We start from the raw sequence: 21,455 nt of genomic DNA on the forward strand, positions 1-21,455 counted from the left end.
TCATTTGAAATTGAAATTTTTTTTAAAAACAAGATTTGCACGAAGGTCTTGCAATATATGTGTATGTTTCCACTTCCGGTTATAGACAGATGAGATAGATTGGTTGAAGAGAGCTTGATATTGAGACTTGAAATGGTTCCCTAATATCAGGTGTTTGAAACCGACGGTACCGATGGCTTATCTTATCAAAACTTCTGAAAATGAAAAATATAAATAAATATTGCGCTTTTATTTTGAAAAATCTTTCTTTATAATAGAGCACTCTGCTGGAATTCTTTTTTTCCAAAAAATATAACTAAGTACATTGTAGAGTTGAATGTAATAATCAAATAAGAAAGCGTCCGCGTGTGTGTATCGTGTGGTCATACAACTTGCCTTCGGATGGGATCTGAGAGAAAGAGAAATTAAAGATGGCAGCCATGGATTTATAAGGTGTAGTCTCGTGGAATCTCACGAGATCTCCTCTTCCACTTCACACATATACAAACGGAATGGGGTCAGTTTTCTAATAAAATGCCTGTTGGCAGAAGCAGTGAGGAGAACACGTGCTGGGAGTTGAGAAAGTTGTCAGTGACGAATTCTAGCTGAACTTTTGCGTACTGTATTTGGTTTATTTTGTTTTGCTGTTTAGCAACCCATTTAACTGCATACATGTATTTGTATGTTCAGGATTCACTCCTAAACTAATTAATTGATCATTATGAATTTTGGAATATGCAGCAACAGTATTCCATCTTAGGACATATCTGACTCCTGTACAATTAGACGATTGCGTAAGGAGACATATAATCTCTGGAGTGATAAAATAATCAATTTCTTTTGTTACAGCGTAAGAAACACCTTGTATATAAAACTCCCATTTTAGATCTTGAGTTAAAGTCAGTCCTCGGAACTTTTAAAAAAAGAGTGCCCCATTCATTTCAACAAGAGAAAAATCTGAGCATTGGTGGTGAAAAGATAGAAGTTTAGTTTTAAAGGTATTAAAAAGTATACCTGATGCTAGACACATTGATAAAGAAAGAAGAATTTTTTTTCGTTATGGTAGAAAGATGTGTGTTCTTGTGAATGCATTACAAAGAGTAAACAGAGATTGGACTTCAATTAATGGAATTAATAGTTGAGTGGAGAGAGACTAGCGAGGCCTCTTTTATAAAAAAAAAAAAAAAGTGGATGCTCGAAAGAGAAAAGATCATCACACACTAGATTTTGAAGTTAAATCTGTACTTTACCAATACTGGAAACAATGTTTGTAACGGCACCTCCCCAGATGTGGCTGCAGTACTAAATATTATGAGATATTTGACTCTTATAGAGATAGAGGATTACATATGGGGTTAAGCTAAGTACGTCCAAGGATGGAATACTGCTGCCATATCTGGGCAGGAGCTGCTAAAAGCAGCCTATCCTGCCTTGACAGAGTACAAAATAGACTTTGTGGCTTAGTGGGGGATGCCCTTTTCTCTACCATGCAACCTCTCTCTCACAGAAGAGACGTTGCGAGCCTATCCTTGTTTTATCGTTATTTCCATGGCAGGTGCTCGTCTGAACTCCAATTTCTGGTCCCCCCTCGCCAATCTTTCATGAAAAACACCCGTCTAGCTGAATCCACTGTGAAAAATTTCCCCCACTCTTTATCTGTGCCTAAATCAAAACATGTATTCCATGAACAAAGTTTCTTTCTTAGAACTGCACGCCTGTGGAACTCTGTTCCGTCTGCCTGCTTCCCACCTGACTACAACTTGGATGTGTTCAAGTCCAACGTTAACAAATTCCTAATGAACCGCCCCCCTTAAGTAAACACTTCATCAAATCTCCACACTAACGGAATGTACTTGCAATAACCCTTATCCCTGAGTGGCTTCCGGGCCTTGATAAGTGGTGACCACCGTGTAAAAAAAAAAAAAAAGGTTCTTTCTGGATCAATAGAATGATCCAACCATTTTGCCAGTGATGTTAGCAACTGACTGAATATGTCTTCCAACGGTGTTACTGAACCTGGTATATTCAAATTAAGGGTGTTATCTGAATGCATAAAATGCATGTAATTCAAATTAAAAAAAAAAGCTATATTAATTTTGAAATATTTAAGTGAATTAACTATGGAGGTTTTCAGTGTAAACATTCTCTAAACAGTTTTAGAAAGCAGATGACCAACTAAAAGAAAATGCCGATCGACATAAAAGTTAGCAATAATCACGATGTAGAAAAGCTATAAGTTTCAAGGAAGTTAAATCAATTATGGTGGTAACAGAATTCTGTCTTAAGACATATCTGACTCATTTACAAGTAGAGGATTGCATAAAAAAAAAAACAGGTACTTTCCAAGGCGATAGAATGATCTGACAGTTTTCTCAGTGATTTTAAAAACAGATTTGATGCAAGTCTATTATTTCAGATTTATATTCAAAATCAATCCTGGGAACTTCTCAAAACAAGATACTTCTTCAAAAGCAGAAGTCATTTAATGTGACTACAGTAAAACAGTGATCTAAGCATTGGCAGTGAAAGGAATGAAGGTCAATTTTAGAGGTGTTAAATGTAGCAATGTACCAAAGCTATGGTTTTTTCCTAAGGGGTTATAAGCTTGAGTCTTTCCTAAGTGCTTAGCAAAGCAAGGGTTTTGCCCAAGTGCTTAGCAAAGCAAGGGTTTTGCCCAAGTGCTTAGCAAAGCTAGTATTTTTCCTAAGCGCTTACCAAAGCAAGGGTTTTTCCTAAGCACTTACCAAAGCAAGGATTTTTCCCAAGAAGAACCATTCATTTCAACTGCGACAAAACAAGGATCTGAGCATTGATGGTGAAAGGAAAGAAGGTTGGTTTTAGGAATATTAAAGGTGACAATCCACTTTTCCCCATTGCATCACATGCTCCAGATAAGAATAGAGAGAATCAGCAAGATCTTGACCACTAATGTTCTTCAAAGTGCTGCCATAGAAAGTTGTTTACATAAATGTCAATAAATGGTGTTAGAATATGTGCAAACGGTTTTATTTTTCATACCTTATTGCATCTATAACATCTGTCAGCATTATAATCATGCTGTATTTCTTCTGCCAAGGATCTGAGCATTGTTGATGAAATGAGAGAGACTCGGTTTTAGAGGTGTTAAAAATAACAAGACGCCGTTTTTTTTACCCAAACTATGTTCAATGATTTTTTTTTAATTTTATTTTATAGGTGGTTTATCGACTGTAATCTGGACAGATTTTTTGCAGACGTTCATCATGCTGGGCGGTGCCATTTTACTAATGATTATCAGTGAGTATAACATATATTCTTGCCATGGGATTAGACATCAGGTCGGTTGTGGCTTTGAGAAACTAGCACACTCTGACCTACAAAAGTGCCAGAGCAATCGTCTGTAGATTCACAAAGATTTAACCTCTTCTCAGAGAGAAGGTAAGCCCTGGGAGGGTAGACCTCTTAGAAATGAAAAGAACCATACCCCAGCCCATTCTAAAGCCATTGTAGAATTAATTTATGTCATAATTCAATGATTCAACATGACATTTTAAAATACTGTATATATAATAAACTACAAATGCCCTGAAATAGCTGTAGGTATTCTTGATTTGCGTATTTGTTCATAAATAGTTTCTAATAACTTAATATTCCATAATATACATTTGTAATTTGTATTGTCTTATTTTCTTATATATACATACTAATATTTTCAATAGTAATATTATTATTAATGATATTAAAGTGATTAAAAAAGATAACAGTTTTTATGAAACGTTATCCTTTTCTTATATATAAAAAAATTCTGTCTCAGAATTACATTTTCATTAATTTTCAAAAGACTTAATTTACATGAAAACTTTTTGGTTGAATTTTACAGAATTAGTAAACATGTTAATGTCTCTAGGATTCTGAAATCTTGGCCAAAAGGCCAAGTTACCATAAAAAAATAATGCTTTTATGACTAGGCATTTTTAAATGAATAAAATAAAACTGATTTAATCGGAATTCTGCTATTATCATCTTCGAGAGATTTCCTGTCGATACAGACGCCATCTAAGCCTCTTTCATTACAATAGCACCTGTCATCCAGGTACCAACAATCTGATAGATCTATCAATTTAATTTTTCTTATTAATATGCACTGTCTGAAATAAAAAAAAAAATAAATTTAACCAATTAATTTAGGACAACAATTACCAAAAATGAAACCAACATTTCGGTCATATTTTTCAATTTTTATATACGTTTTCAAAATTGATGTAAAATTCACACAGTGTTTCCATTATTTTGTCCAACCCCTGTAACTCAGAGATTTTGTATCTTTCATGTTAAAATTTTCAGGCTTTATCAAAGTGGGTGGATTTTCGGCCATTGTAGAGAAATATCCATATGCGATTCCAAACACAACGCTCATGGACAATACAACCCAGTGTGGCTATCCTCGGAAAGATTACATGCATTTTTTCCATTCGCCTGATGCAGATGATATTCCAGGACCTGGCATCATTGGCCTTACGATCAACTCCATCTGGTATTGGTGCTCGGATCAGGCAAGATATTTATTTTTTTACTAATGAATCACCACTTATCAAGGCTAAAATCTACTTGAAGATAAGAGTTTATAATTTGGATGAGGAATAATAATATGAGAGGATTGAAAATGATGAATGAAATGAACAAATTTAGATTACTCATGGGAACTACATATGACAAGTTTTTATGGTACTTTTGCATTTACTTACCTGCGATTTCCACAAACTTTCTTTGGTGTGCTTGATCACTGACAGGAATAACCAGAAGCAGCCGGTCACGAAACATTAAACTGCTACGAGAAAATTATAATGATAAACAGGAAAAACATGGAAATACAATAAATAAAATTACAAACATGTATCTAACCCAACCCTAACCCTAACCTGCGTAATTAAAATTAATTTTTTATTTCTTCCAATTTATAAAAAAAAAAAGTAACCTCGTAGATTTGTATTAATTAAAAACAGCATGTTTGTTAAAAATTGAGGAAACTTCGGCTGACCTTTTCCGGTTATTTCTGTCAACTGCTGAGTGAGCTTGAGCCAAGTTTGTGGAAATCGCAAGTCGGTAAATGCAGAAGCATCGTGTTTTTAATGTTTTTAATGCATATATTGTACTGCGTTATATATATATATATATATATATATTTTTTTTTTTGATAGTATTTTCAAGTTAAATTCAAGTTGCATGGTATCTTTATTTTTTTAATTAAATTGTTAGTTGAAAATACAGAATAGTAATAAAACATTGCCTCCTCTCCATGTTAAGAATGGTTTTCTAAATAATAATGTTATTATTTCAGCATGGCGTATTAAGTGCATAGGTATCATTATTTATTTATTTATTTATTTAATTTTTTTTTTTTTTTTTAGTATGGTTTAAGTAAAAATAAACTATTTGGGAGTAATGCCGAAACACTCTAAATAATCTATAAGAGCAGATTAATAGTAATTAACCCCAAAATACAGGGTGTAACGATATAATTTTCGCTCTAGAAAAAAATGTTATAAAATGTGCCTCGCTTATCTATCTGTATTCAACTGTTTAATTAACTTTTCTTTTTTTTTTAATGTGTCGTGATTCACTTAGTCTTGGGTGTGCATGTTCATCAGAACATATAGTTCACAGTACATTTATAATACACAAAACATGACAACATATGTTTTTGCTGCTCCTCTTGGAGGATTCACTGACATCTTGGGGAGCTCGTTCTATTATAACAAGCCGCATGCAAGACAGACACAAGACGCTGTGTTTTTATATATATATATATATATTCTTTATTCACTTCCAGGCATTTCGTCACAGCAGAACTAGAGTGAATGACGATCTTTGGCTTGTGGTTTATTCTGCATCCATTTGGAAACCGTCACCCCCTTATGGGGAGACTTCTTTAACCCAGCCTGTCTCTTTGGCGCCTCAAAAACCAACTCACTAAATTTAACTCTGCTTCTTCAAGCTAGAACCCTTGACATGTCAGATCCAGTCCCCGTTTGCATTCCTTCCGGTGCAACTTAATCAGTCACAGAGTTTGATTCACAGCATGACCTCTTGACCCTCTCTACACCTGCACGCTCACTCAACTTATTGTTTCCTCTGATTCAATCTTTGTTATTTACTCAGCAAGACAGATAGACAATTAGATAGACAGACAAACGGATAACTGAGTAATTTTTATATCCAGCATTGTCCGTTGTTTACCTAGCATCATGACATGATTCCATTTCCATTTGATGAAAACCGGTCTTCTTTTTTGTTACAGACCATCTATTAGTTGGCCAGTTGTGTACAAATGCCAAGAGTAATAAGAGCCTTCTATTACGTCTACAATGTTCAACGAGCGAGATTGGAGATACGCCTCTGTACAACTCATGCTCTCTACTGATCCAAGTTATGACAAAAGGACCATTGCCAACGCCCTCAAAATAACAGGGATGTGCCCAGGGTGATAAAAATAGTTTCCGGCCATGGTTATGGTCTTTGGTGTGGTTTCAAGTGAGTGCCACATCATGTCACCTCACATCTTTGAAGTCAGCTTGAAAGTCAACACCAAAATGTACCTGGATGTGCTGAAGAGTGTGGTGATCACCTGGTGCAATCAGGTGGTAGATCCTAAGTGTGGCAGCAGGACTCGGCGCCAGCCTACAATTCCAAAATGACCAAGGCTTGGCTTCAGAAGAAGGGTTACAATTTTGTACCCTTCTTTCTATAGGCCTGTCCCCTTCCTCCCCGACCCGAACCCACCGGACTACTTCATTTGGTCATATGTCGAGAACATCACCAACATGACTTCCCACAATACCAAAGCCAGCCTGATCGCCACCATCGGCCGAGTATTTGTCAAGCTCTCGCCAGTGCTTGTGGAAAAGGCATGTTCCCAGTTCCGAACCTGAATCGAGGCAATGATTGAGGCTGAAGGTGGCTACATTGAATAGATTTCAGCTCTAATACATAATCAAATTACCTGGATTGATTTTTTTCAATATAACTTTAAAAATAAAGTTGTAGCGTTGTTTTCTTTAGGGCGACAATTTTATCATTCCACCCTGTATTATATATAATGGTTTTATTGGTCGAGATGATTTGTTTATTAGTGGAAATCATGGGTTGTGTAGTGTGTAGGAAAGCAGTTATAGACATCCATTCATCAAAGATGGCGCATCCTATGGATGTTAGCTTGGGCGGTGTGATATAGATTGCAAGCTATTGCCCATGTAGCACGTCACTGATAGATTCAAAGGAACAGCAAGACTGTTATAGCTTTGCACCAATGCCATCGCAGGAGCTGATAAGATTTGCTCTTGTAACTTTTCATATTGGTAGGTATTTCACAAAGCAGGGGAAGTTTGGAATCGGGGTCCATCTTTACACTTGATGGACTGCCTTCCAAGGCTGACAAGCTCTATATACCTGAATAATGTAGGAATTTAATTACAATGTTTTATATAATAAACTTCTTTTTATATGACCCACACATTGTATGCCAACAGTCACAGAAACAAAGACAAGGAAAGAGGTTAACTCACATTTTTTCAATTGAAACAACAGACATTTATTTACAGGTACTTTCACAATAACGCCTTGTCTCTTGTTTAAAAATATCTTCTCACACTCTAATGTGCTTAACAAGATTCTGCCATGTCAAACATGTGGTACTCTGTCTTTGTTCGGCCAGGTTTAGGATTTGTCTTTCCCTGTCACTTCCAGGCCACGTATATAACTCGTTTATTTATGCTGTCTCGTGTTTCAAACAAGTCTCGAATCCTCTATTTCTGGAACATATCTCGAATACGCGCTTCTCTGAACGTGTGCCCTTTTTATCTCTGCTGTCACATTGCGCACCCAGCTTGGTCATTTACATATGGTTGCTGCTGCCCCAGTGTCAGCGGCTCTGTTACAAAGGTACCAGGTTACCAATCAGAACCCAGGAATGGCCAACTTTGTTGATGTCACGAGGAGAGGAGTACACATGTGCTGAGAACCAACAATGAGACGGTCATGACACTTGCCTTTCACTGGGAAGTGACCGAGAAGAAGGCTAATAATGAGATGAACAAACACAAACAAGAAATCAGTTTAATGAATTTCTGAACACGAGGAAACTCGGGACAGTTATCTTTAAATTTATTTCAATGCTAAATTGTCGTTATTATACTGTTTATTTGAATTAATTTTGTCTAATACATTTTATTTCGGTCTAAAGTTAAACGCAACATGTCTAGAATATCCCCCCCCCCCCAAGAAAAAAAAATTTAGGATTAATGCTTTACTCTCTCTATAAATATAAACGAAAAGATCCCTCCCACCATAACCAATTCTCCCACTTCCGCTATAGCAGCGAAACTCGAATGACAAGTGTCAGTGAGTGAAAAACTTTCCAACGTAATAGTAATGCCTTTTTGACAAAGAAGAAATCAGTTTAATGAATATCTCAACACGTCGAAACTCCCGACCGGGATCTTTAAAATTATTTCAGTGCTAAATTGTCATAATTTCTTTGTTTGAAGTGTCTCTTGGGAAGAAGAAAAAAATGGAAATTACAGTAACCTATATCTATTCCATCTTTTCATTCATAATTATGGGAGGGGAATTTATCTTCAAATATCTTAAATTTCAAATTAAAGCGACATACTTATACTAAGTAAATATTAAAAAGTTCTTACACCCCTCCCCCTGTTTTTTTTTTTTTTAATGGAGAGTAGACAACGAATTGTGGATGCGTTATCGGCAGTTCTCGTTACTCTCACTTCCTCTTATTTGTCCCTCAGTCCTCATTTCCAATGAGTGATGTTTCTGACAAAGGGTGAAGAAAAAGCTGCTCTACAGGACAACAGTACTTCGTGAACCTGAGATGTCAGAAATTTTCTGTTCCTATGTTTATCCTTGTGGCCATGTCACTAGTAAGGGTGCTGGAGGTAAACGTTTTATCTTTGTTTTATCGTTACTACCATGGCAGGTGCTCGTCTAAACTCCAATCTCTGGTCCCCCTTCGCCAATCTTTCATGAAAAACACCCGTATAGCTGAAACCACTGTCAAAAATTTTCCCCACTCCTTATCTGTGCCAAAATCAAAACGTAGATTCCATGAACAAAGCTTCTTTCTTAGAAGTGCACGCCTGTGGAACTCTGTTCCGTTTGCCTGTTTCCCATCTGACTACAACCTGGATGTCTTCAAGTCCAATGTAAACAAATTCCTGATGAATCACCTCCTTAAGTAAGACACTTTATCAGATCTCCAAAACTAACGTACTGTACACACAATAACCCTTATCCCCGAGTGGCTTCTGGGCCTTGATAAGTAGTGACTACTTTGTAAACAAAAAAAAAAAAAAACTCTGCAAAAAGCTGTCTGCAAAACCGGCTTTCACATGGATCAAACGTGATCATGCCAAGTGAATACAAAAAGTCTATCGTCGCAAACTCTCGCCGTAACTCCAGATTAATACACATAAAAAAGTTAGAATTGAATTTGTAAGTTTAATGCTTTTATTTTTGCATGCCAATGAGGGTCTCTTTAATCGGCAATGGAGTGTATTCTTGCAAATTGCTATAAAGCATTTGCTGAAATGTCCAGCAATAATTATTTCTCTTTATTTCTTTGTAGGTCATTGTCCAGCGAGCACTTGCTGCAAAGTCTTATAATCATAGCAAAGCTGCCACCGTTTTCTGTGGTTACCTCAAAATCTTACCGCTGTTTCTTTTGATCTTTCCTGGGATGATTGCCAGGATTCTTTTCAAAGGTAAATAGGAGCACCTATCTCAAGCCAGACCTGCATTCAATAGCGTAGCTTAATTACCATGAATATATTTTGATAAATATATAAAATATAAATTCTTATATTTATAGAAATATTTTTGGCTACATATGTACATGTGTGACACTCCTCTTGTGGGGAGGTCAAGCAACTGACCTCCGGTCTTCTTGGAAACTTTGGCTTGTGATGTCTAATTCTCCGAGAGACTATCACATTAAATCCTGAACGCCTCAGTGTAGAATTCTCTGAAAGCGAAAAGCGAAGCTCGCATATGCCAGAAAGAAGGAAGACAAACAAATAAAAATTCTGTTCTACTAAAAATTAATTTCACAAAAATTTAGTCTTTTTACAAATATATTGGTTCAGTTCTTAACACGTTTTTAAATTCAGTTCTTAGCACATTTTTTAAAGTCTCAAATCTCTCTTTTTCATAGATGACACTCAGGCGGAATGGAGAGAGTTGGGTCAGGCGTTGGGAGCTGGTTCCTCTCGAGGTTGGCGCAAACCTCTCTCCAATCTGTCACCGATCTGTCTAATTTCGAGCAGCATTAGCTTTATATATTCCAGGTCGGGGTGGATAGTCCACTTAGCCAATCAGATTAAGATACGTATCTAGGGCTGTCCAGACCTAAATTGCATGTGTGCAGTTCAGCCATAGTCTAGAGTTTTGAAACCTAGGACCAAAACCGACATCCATTCTCATGACCTACGGGGTTAATCCCTGTCATTCAGAAGCCATAGTCTGAAGGTGTTCTTCAGGCCAACAAGTACAATCTCGTTATTCGGACGTTTCCTGTTATTGGATTTTTAAACAGCAAAATATATCTCTGGCCTTTCAGACAATAAAATATATATATATCTAACGTTGACAATAAGACAAAGTATATATCTATATCTTCTAATTCAAGTCTTTTTGATATCCGCTGTCGTTCGGGATTAATTCAAACAATTTTAGCATATTTTCCCGGTCTTTCTCAGATCCCAGGGGAGTCTCAACCTCCCCAATGGGGAGAAAATCACTCCCCCATGTCAATCACGTTACACCTGTTTCAACTGCTGGAATAAAATCTGGGAATGTCTATCATTACTAACCAGCAGAGCATTACCACTGTCAACGAAGGGAAGAGTATATCAAGCATGTGTACACAGTGTGATTATGTATAGAAGTGAAACCTGATCGGTGATGGTTGAGGACATGCGTTGCATGGAGTGATATGAGAATGATATGATGGATGTGTAATGTGAGTCTTAAAGATAAAGATTAAATCTGTACAGTATAGAGAAATTTGTGCAGGAGAGTATACTTCAAACGGTGTGGCCATGTTGAAAGAATGAAAAAGAATTCTTGGATTAGTAGATGTAGAACAGTTGAAGTAGCAGGTTCAGTTCACAAGAGCAGGTCAAGGAAAAACATAACGAGAAGTGATAAAGATGGACTTTAGAAAGAGGGATCAATAAAGACCTGGTCAGAGATATATTAGTTTCTTAAAGCCTTATAATGCAAGCCAGCATGTAAAATGGATGCTTATGATTTCATAAAAACTAATATTGTCATCAAACAAATTTGAGTTCGCGTCAGAAGCAGAAATTTTGGAACTTTTTGTTATAATAACATGTGGAAAATTCATCTAACTACGATGAAATAAGTATCAGTACCTGGATGTAAGTTTGACAATCACTAGTAAGAGTTATTCCCCTTTTATTAATAACTTTTGAGTGTATTTAAAAACAGATTCAAACCTTTGTTTCATGCATTGTCGGCAAATTAGGAACACAAGCATCACTTTCAGTTTATTTCAAACAGTATAAGAGTTAAAGATCAAATGGGTGATTTGCCGTGACGTAAACAATCTAATTTAACTTTCAATAACTATGTACATGACTTTTGTGTTTTTCTTTTCTCTACCGTTTCCAGACACGGTTGGTTGTGCTGATGCAGATGTTTGCTACGAAGTTTGTGGTGGTCCAGCCTGCAGTAACATTGCTTATCCTTCCCTTGTGATCAACCTCATGCCAGAAGGTTAGTTTATTTAAAAATAAGCCTTTGTCATGTTTTTGAATAATGAAGCAACTTTAGTAAAAGTCTTATAACCATGACAACGTATTGCTTCTGAAGCATTAAATATTACGTTTCCAGATGCATATCCTTGTAGTCTTGCGTTTGGGTAATTTTCAGCGAAATCTAATGGTTAGAAAAGATTCAATGTCCCGAAAAGTTCTATTTTTGTCCATTTTGACCCCCTTTTTACCTCTGGGGGAGGCAATCAGAATTTTTATTGAAAATCCCAGAATGTTACGTTTCCTCCCTTGGATAGTTGAAACTTCATGCAAAATTTCAGAAAAATGTAATGAGTAGTTATTTGGAATTTTGGGAACGAATGGATGAATGGACGAGGGTGAATTCTAAGGTCCAAATCTGACTAAGTCGGTGGACCAAAAAACATTATTATTATGATTATTATTTGTACTCACTAGGAGTTCTCACACAGGTCTTCATCAGAGATTACTCACTGACAATAACCGGTGGTATTTCCTGGATTCTGAATGAGAACAATCTCCCCAGATTTCCAGTACTCTCCACCTCTTTTAAATTTTTTTTTTTTACAGGGAGGGGGGGGGGGGGTGACCACTTAACAAGGCCCGAAGGCCACTCAGGGATAAGTATTATTGCGTGTACAGTAATCAATGAGATAGTATTGTAGTAATCATTAGTATTGGGGATTTTGATAGTGTCTTACTTAAGGGAGCGGTTTGTCAGGAGTTTGTTTATGTTGGACTTGAAGACATGGCACAGATATTTTATGTTGCATAGCGTGTTGTCTGTTATAGGAGGAAATACAAGGAGTTGATGGTCATTGTCGCATAGGGTAGAAATAGTCTGGCCTTGTCTGATGCTGACGAGATGACCTCAGGTCCATTGATGATAGTTGGGATAGAACGCACACTTCTGTTCAAGATCCTGTTTGCTATTTGCCAGAACTGGTGGGAACCAAGCCACTGCTCAGCTACTTTGGATTTAACAGATTGAGCATATAGCTCTCTTGCATGTTTTATTACTCTTTTACAGTGGTTGCTGGCAGTCCTGAAAGCAGCTTTAGTCTTAGTACATCTATTACGTTGGTAGCTATGGAAAAAGTGATTTCTGTGCGCGATAGCAGCAGCACATGGGGAGAACCATGGCTGGCTGTGAGGATTTTGTTGGAATTTTTTAGATCGTATGAATCGATTTATGCCTACAATTAACCATTCGGTCAGATCTGATACTATAGAGGACACATCCTTTTTAAACATGGAGTGCAGAGGTAGGTCAGATATGAATGTATGGAAGCTATCCCATAGCCACGGAGTATCGGTATACAGTACGGTGGAGGGGTACGTCTGGGGACTTATTACATTTCATTTTTATCTTAACTGATACGACGGACTGGTCGGAGGATCCTAGAGGAGAAAGAACGGAGCATGAACATAGCTCAGGGGAAGTTGAGAGAAAAAGGTCTAGGAGGCTTGCATATTGACTGTAGTATCGGGCACACGGGTGGGTTTGTGAACAATCTGAGTGAGGTCATAAGCAATGGCAAAATCGTGACAAAACCTCCCCTCGTCATCGGTTTTATGTAAATGGGTCAGCCATTCCACATTATGGACATTGAAGTCACCGCAAATGTGAATGTTAGCCGAAAGATGAGCAGACAGGATGTGGTCAATTTTCTCAGATATGCTCTTAAAGATAGTAAGTCCACTGTTGTGGGGGCGATAGAGGGCAAATATAAATGCAGTGGTGTAAGCTAGTGCAACCCGAAAGCACATATAGGGTAAATTAGGGTCTTCTCTGGAGATATCCCTCCCACATGGAAAGCCATCTTTGATGTAGGCACATATTCCATGCCCATGGCGATCTTGGGGTCAGATTTAGATGTTAAGTTGCAGTAACCTTTAATTATTAATTCGTCTAGAGAAGTGGTTGGCCCTATGCCAGTTTCACTTAGAAAGAATATGTCCGGTTTCGTCTCCTGTAATTGTGTTACAACCTCTGGAAGGTTGGAACGTAGACCCCTGATGTTGGAGAAGGAGACCTGGTAGTAGGGGTCTACGTTGGTGGATGGGGTTCTAGGTTTATAACGCAAATTCATTTGCAAAGGTTATCACAACAGACGATTACTACTAACTTCTTGCTGGCAACAACTTTTGGTCTTCACTGAAATTTTGGTGGCAATAAGTTTCCTCAAGAGCTCTGTGTGCGTCACACTCACCCAGTGGAGATTTGGTTAGTGCTTTCTCTCCTTGGTCTTACCATCCTCCTTGACCCCTTATGATTATTTGGTGTAATGACAGTTGATGCCAACACTCCATTTTTCTTCTTTTTTGAGGGGGGGGGCGCTTTGAATTTTGTGGTTTCATTTTTCTTGGATCCATGTGGTGTTCCTCTATCTTTTAGTTTTACTCCTGTTGCAGTTTCCATGTAGCCGGGGTTAGCATTTTAAGCTCATGTGGGTTGGTTTCTGCATTTGAAGGTTTTCCTTAAGATTTCAGCTGTTTTCAGTATTACCATCTGTTGTGTAGTCTCAATCTCTCTCTTGATTCCGATTTCTCCTAGTCTTTTTTCCAAGTTCTTTCAAACTACTGGTGCTACCAGATCAGGCTGTCTACTGACTTCCTGAGATGAAACGCACCTACATAGATGTCTTTGTTTTTTTATTCCCTTTTGCAAAACTTAGTCATGTTCTGCGAAAACAAAAACAAAAACAACATTCTCCTCCCCTTCCCCTCCCTCGTTTTCTTTTTCCTTCACCTCCTCACCCCTTTTTTTTTTTTTTTTTTTTTTTTTTTGCCTAGTTGGTAGGGCGATAGAACATACCAACTGCCCCCCTGCAGAGGGTAAAAATCCTTCAATGGGACCACCAGTTGACCGTTGGTGGCAACCCGTAATGCATTAAGAACGGGATCCTGGTGGTTGAGTGGAACATGCCTAGGAAATAATAACATGATACTACAACACACCACTTTGGCCCTTACTAGGCTAGACGGGAGGTTGGATAGGCCCGATCCAATCAATCGGTTGGTCATGACAAGCACTAATTCAGACAATCCAAACAAAAACACACTAACACTCAACATAAACAATAAACTGAGTTAATAAGCGATGGCTGAAGGGTCAATCAAGCTGGGAAAAAGGTAACCATCAGGAATAATAAAAATACAGGGAAATCCCATACTTGGGTGGGCATAACCATATATTGTGAATGCTTGGAAACCTCCCCATGTTTGAGTATACCAGCTATGTAGCCCTGGAGAACCGAGGCGAATGGGATTTACCCCCTCATAGTTCTTCCCCATAAGGGGCTCCGAGGAGGGTGGGGAGCATGGCTGATGAATTTTTCAAAAATTATTATGAATGCCAAAAAATCCAAGAGACCACACACAGAAATAGACTCTGACAGCGACAATGAAGATACAAACTTTCCAAGATTCATCGTGCTAGAAGCAACGTCTAATATACCGTTAACTAAAATGTCACCCTTCATTATCCAAAAGGTAATATCAAGCAAAATAACACCTAAAAATGTCAAAAAATTAAGGAATGGTACCATATTGGTAGAAGTACAAAATAAAAAACAGGCCAAAACTCTACTTCAACTACAAAAATTGCATGAAACAAACATCAAAGCTTATCCACACCAAACACTAAACTACTCCAAAGGAGTCATAAAAAACCAGGAAATCTCCGTCTGCACAACAGAAGAAATCAAAACAGAACTAAAAAACCAAGGGGTCACAGATGTAAAAAGAATCACATTTAAAAAAAAAAGGAGAGGTAATATATACAAACACTTATATATTAACATTCAATTATCCTCAAATACCAGAGACCATCAATATAGGTTATGAAAGAACGAAAATAGAACAATACATTCCAAAACCTTTACAATGCTACAACTGCCAAAAGTTTGGACATAATAAAGACCAATGTCTAAGATTCTTCACATGTGGAAACTGCAGTGAAAAAAACCCAGACCACGATGAAGAAGACTGTCCAAATAAAACCAAATGCACAAACTGTCAAGAAGAGCACCACTCTCACTCAAAACAGTGCAAAATATATAAGCAAGAGAAGGAAATAATAACAATCAAATATCAAAAAAATATAACCTTCCAAGAAGCCCGCAAAGAAGTCACAAATCGCACCAAAAACTCATATGCCACAATAACCCAACAAGCAAACAAAATGTACAACTACAATGAACTAAACCTTGCTCCAGAAATTGCAAACCTAGCAAAAGAACTAAAGAACATACTTGAAGAATTAAAATCTTTTTTATCAGAACTGAAAATAAATTCTAACAGCCAAATAAAAGTCAGAAACGAACAACCCAGTATAAAAGAAAACGAAACAAAGGAAATCAGAAAAACTTCCATCAATATTGAGGAATCAATCTCTAAAGAAATGAAACCTCCTCAATTATCAAAACGTGAAAGATCCAAGTCACTAACAAGGACAAAAACAGATGTTAAAAATAAACACACAACAACAGAAAAAATGGAAATAGAACAGAACAACAAAAAAACTACCCCCCAAAAACAAAATGACAAACAAAAAACAGAATTAGTATTAATTGAAAATGAAAATAAATTTGAACTAGTTGAAACTGGTAGCCAAAAAAGACAGTCAAGACAAAGTAAATCTAAAAGTCCCAGACCAAAACCCAAAAAAAGCCTCTCACCAGAAACAAGAAACAGACCATCCACTTCCAAAAGAAACACCCAAACTAACATCGAAACTATGGACGTAGACATAAACACCAACAGTCCAAAACCAAAAGAAAATATAAACCATGACTAACAAAATCCTACAGTGGAACATAAGAGGATTAAAAATTAATATCGAAGAAATGCAAATACTTATCAAATCCTTATGTCCTGCAATAATTTGCCTACAGGAAACACACTTAAAAGAAAATGACAAAATTAACATAAAACACTACTCAATATACAACCACATAAACAAATTATCATGCAAAGCCACCGGTGGATCATCAATACTGATAAACGAAAACATTCCACACAGCAAAGTGAACTTAAAAACAAATATGCAAGCTGTTGCAATAACTGCAACACTACACAAAACAGTAACCCTATGCTCACTCTATATACCACCAAATGAAACAATAAACGAAACAGAATTAAACAATATAATCAAACAACTACCTAAACCTTTTCTACTGTTGGGAGACTTCAATAGTCACAATATATGGTGGGGCAGTAAAAAAAACAACAAAAGAGGCCAAACCATAGAAAAAATAATTAACCAAAATGATCTATGCCTACTCAACAACAAAGAGAATACATATATGCACCCACCAACGGGAACCCTATCAGCAATCGATATAACACTATGTGACCCAACTATATACATGGATTATAGCTGGAGAACACATAAGGATACATGCGGAAGTGACCACTTCCCAATCATAATAGAAAACGAGAATCCCAAGCCAGAAGACAAAACACCCCGCTGGAATTTACAAAAGGCAAATTGGGAAAATTTCCAAAATACATGTCAATACAGATTAATACCTGAAGCGAATCCTGACTTAGAACACATCACATATTTCAGCAACACCCTACTCACAATAGCCGAGGAGAACATACCAAAAAGTTCCACTACTACAAAATATAACAAACCCTGGTACAATAAAGAATGCAAAGAAGCTATAAGAGCCAGACGTGCAAACCTAAGGAAATTCAAAATCAGTCCAACGAAAGAAAATTTGGACACCTATAAAAACAGCAAAGCCAAAGCACGGAAAACTATCAAAGAATCAAAACGGAACTCGTGGAAAGACTATGTAACAAAAATTAATCAAAACACAAAACCCAAAAAAGTATGGGAGATGGTCAGAAAAATAGCAGGAAAAAATACAAAGAACCCTATTAAACACCTTATATGCGACAACACAAAGATTACCGACAAACAAAATATCGCAAATAAATTAGCAGAACAATTCTCAATGAACTCATCATCAAAAAACCAAAATAAAAAATTCCAAGCTATAAAGAAAAATGAAGAAAAAATAAAAATAAACTTCAAATCAAAAAATGAAGAAAACTACAATCAATTATTCAACAGTGCAGAACTAGAGGAGGCAATAAACAAATCTCCCGATACAGCAGTCGGCCCCGACGAGATCCATTATCAATTCCTCAAAAAACTACCAAAACCATCACTGGACTACTTATTACAAATTTACAATGAGATATGGATAACTAACAACATTCCAAAAAACTGGAAGCAGGCAACAGTAATCCCAATACCCAAACCAAAAAAAGACCATACAAACCCAACAAACTACCGACCCATTGCACTAACTAGTTGTTTGTGCAAAACTTTTGAGAGAATGATTAACGAAAGGTTAAATTGGTACTTGGAAAGCAAAAATCTAATTACAGAAAGCCAGTCGGGTTTCAGGAAAAATAGAAGCCCCACCGATCACTTAATAAAACTGGAAACACGCATAAGAGAAGCATTTGCAAAAAAAGAACATCTAATAGCAATTTTTTTTGACATGCAAAAGGCGTATGACACCGCTTGGAAATACGGAATCCAAAAAGACCTGTATGAACTAGGACTTAGGGGTAGAATGCCAGAAATTATCAGAAATTTCTTAACAAATAGAAACTTCCAAGTACGGATGGACAACACTTATTCAGTCCAAAAAGATCAAGAAATGGGGGTCCCCCAAGGCAGTATCCTGTCTGTCACCCTCTTCAACATTAAAATAAACAATATCATAAAAAACATAGACCCAGGAATTGAAAACGCCCTATACGTGGACGACCTACTTATATACTACCAATCTAAATATATACAAACAGCCGAACGCAAACTACAACTCTGTCTGAATAAAATAAACAAATGGGCCATAGAAAATGGATTTACATTCTCAGAGGAAAAAACTAAATGCATCCACTTTTGCAAATTACGAAAATTCCACCACGACCCCAACCTGAAACTGGATAACAAGAACATCCCACTCACCGACCAACATAAATATTTAGGTATTATATTCGATAAAAAATTGAACTTTATACCGCATATAAAATATTTAAAAGCAAAATGCCAAAAGACAATGCAATTGATCAAAGTCCTAGCACACACCGATTGGGGTGCAGACAAAGTCACATTATTGAAATTATACCAAACTCTAATCAGATCTAAAATGGACTATGGATGCTTCATCTATGGAGCAGCAAGGAAGTCCTACATAAAAGAACTAAATACAATCCATCATCAAGGATTAAGATTAGCCTTGGGAGCATTTAGAACCTCTCCAGTAGAAAGCCTCTATATAGAGGCCCATGAGCCTCCACTGATTCTAAGACGACAGAAGTTAGCGCTACAATATTACCTAAAGCTGGTATCGTGTCCAACAAATCCTGCATACCAATGTACCCTCCACCCACAATACACACATCTCTTCAACAAGAAAGAAAATATCATCAAGCCCTACAGCCTCCGGATAAAAAACCTTCTCACAGAAGCCCAAATGGACATTACAAAAATACATAAATATAACAAATCAAAAACTCCACCCTGGATGATCAAACAACCACACATAATATTAAAATTAAATAAATATCCCAAAACGAAAACCCACCCATCAACCTTCCATGAAGAACTACTTATCATCCAGAATACATACAAAGAATATACACAAATTTACACTGACGGATCAAAAGATGGAGATAAAGTAGGATGCGCAGCCATCCACAAAAAAATAAAACTAAAGAAAAGGCTCCCAAACGAATCTTCTATTTTCAGCGCAGAAGCAACAGCCATAGATTTGGCACTGAATATAATAACCAATGATGACCATCAAAAATATATCATATTTACTGACTCACTTTCAATACTCATATCTCTAAAAGAAAAAAAAATGACAAACCCACTTATTACAAAATTGCTAAACAAAATAGATGCCATAACCATGAAAAAAAACATTATCTTTTGCTGGATACCAAGCCATATCGGCATATACATGAATGAACAAGCAGATAAGGCAGCAAAGGAAACTCTGCAACAAAACCACATAAGTGGAAAAATCCCCTATACAGACCTAAAGACTAAAATAAACACATTTTTGAAGAGAAAATGGCAAGAAAACTGGAGCTCATGCACCAAAAACAAACTATTCCAAATAACACCAAATATTGGAACGAGAAACACCAAAAAGTTAACAAGAAAGGAAGAGGTAGTAATGACCAGACTGCGAATAGGTCACACTCACATCACCCACTCACATCTACTAAAAGGGGAGGAGACACCAAACTGTATAACGTGTCAAGAACCCTACACAATACACCATATACTGACAAACTGCATTGACCTTGAACAAATCCGAACAAAGTATTACCAAGAAAAAAATCTGAAAACAATATTAAACAAGATTGATCCCCAAAAAATTATCAATTTTCTGAAAGAAACTAAAATATACTCAAAAATATAAGGAAAGACCCCCCCCCCCAAAAAAAAAGAAAAACCTTAAGAAGAACAAACCAATATTTAACACAACATAACGAACCTTTCGGCATTAAATGACCCCAAAGTGGTTGATATGCCGTAAAACAGAACAAACAAACAAACTTTCAAACTATTATTATTTTATGAGAGATTTTCACACAGGTCATCATCGGTGATTGCTCACTGACAACTAGTGGCATTCCCTGGAGTCTGAGTGACAAGTTTCTCTAAATTTCCAGCACTCTGCATCACTTTGGATAAATGATTTTGCATTATTGCAACAGCTACTTACCATTGATTTCTCACTAGCAAGAACCATTGGTAGTTTCTGTGATTTCAGTGGCAATAAACTTTTCCAGGCTTTCTAGTGGCGGTCTCAAATCCAATAGCTCCCACACTGGCAACTAAGCTCCAATCTCCGTGCCATCGGATTTTTTTTTTATATGTGGGGTGATATCAAAACAATTTCCGGAATGTTCCTGAACTGAAAAGAGCCATCATAGTAAAAGTCAGGGTAGTACTAAGAAAGGAGTTTTTGACGATTTTATACAATATCTTTCTTTGACAATCTTTTTTTCTTAACAGTTTGGTCAAGTTGAGGATGGGACATTCTACTGGATGCCAAACATTACCCTGCTATCATATATATTCCAATTGAGAGATCTCTTAAGATTCTGACCGTCCCTTTAAGTGCAATTGTTTGAATCTCTCATGCACTTGGTTTACCGGGTATATTTGCCAGGTAGATTTTGAAATTTTTTTTCATGAGACCAGTTGCTCCTATAATTACTGGATTTTCCTTTTGTTATACAATGTGTTTACTGCGTTTTCATGCAATTTACGGCTAGCTACGTTGGCCATTATTTTCTTATTAGGGTTTATTCCTTCAACTCTTTTAGTGTTCCTACTTAGTAACTTGCTTTCCTCTTTCCATCTCTTGCTTTTCGTGTCCTTTCTTTTCTCTCCTTAATATTTGCTTATTTCTTTTCACCCCTTTTTTGTTTCATGCTTGTGATTAAAACTTAGGACAAGCCTGTTTGTGTGCAGTCTGTGGAGTGCCGTGTAGACAAGTAAAAAAAAAAAATATGGCCGCCTTTCTCTTTATATGCTTGTAATATTGTCACATGACATGCAACGGAGATGCTTCCGGTTGAATATAAAAAGCCTCATTTTTCAGGGACAGGATGATT

At 36.8% G+C, this 21,455-nt stretch overlaps 1 protein-coding gene across 2 annotated transcripts in view; it reads left to right on the plus strand.

The window, feature by feature from the left end:
- The window catches only part of LOC145286188 (sodium/glucose cotransporter 4-like), a 115,057-nt gene that overhangs the window by 73,092 nt on the left and 20,510 nt on the right, over positions 1-21,455 (plus strand). For both annotated transcript variants that reach the window (XM_080134980.1, XM_080134981.1), the window contains 4 exons: positions 3,175-3,255; positions 4,303-4,511; positions 9,599-9,734; positions 11,665-11,769. In XM_080134980.1, the coding sequence (XP_079991106.1) occupies positions 3,175-3,255; positions 4,303-4,511; positions 9,599-9,734; positions 11,665-11,769 (531 nt within the window). The remainder of the gene's footprint in view (positions 1-3,174; positions 3,256-4,302; positions 4,512-9,598; positions 9,735-11,664; positions 11,770-21,455) is intronic.

Source organism: Euprymna scolopes, chromosome 10, assembly GCF_053919585.1.
Source record: "Euprymna scolopes isolate OS-2025 chromosome 10, ASM5391958v1, whole genome shotgun sequence".
Lineage (NCBI taxonomy): Eukaryota > Metazoa > Mollusca > Cephalopoda > Sepiida > Sepiolidae > Euprymna > Euprymna scolopes.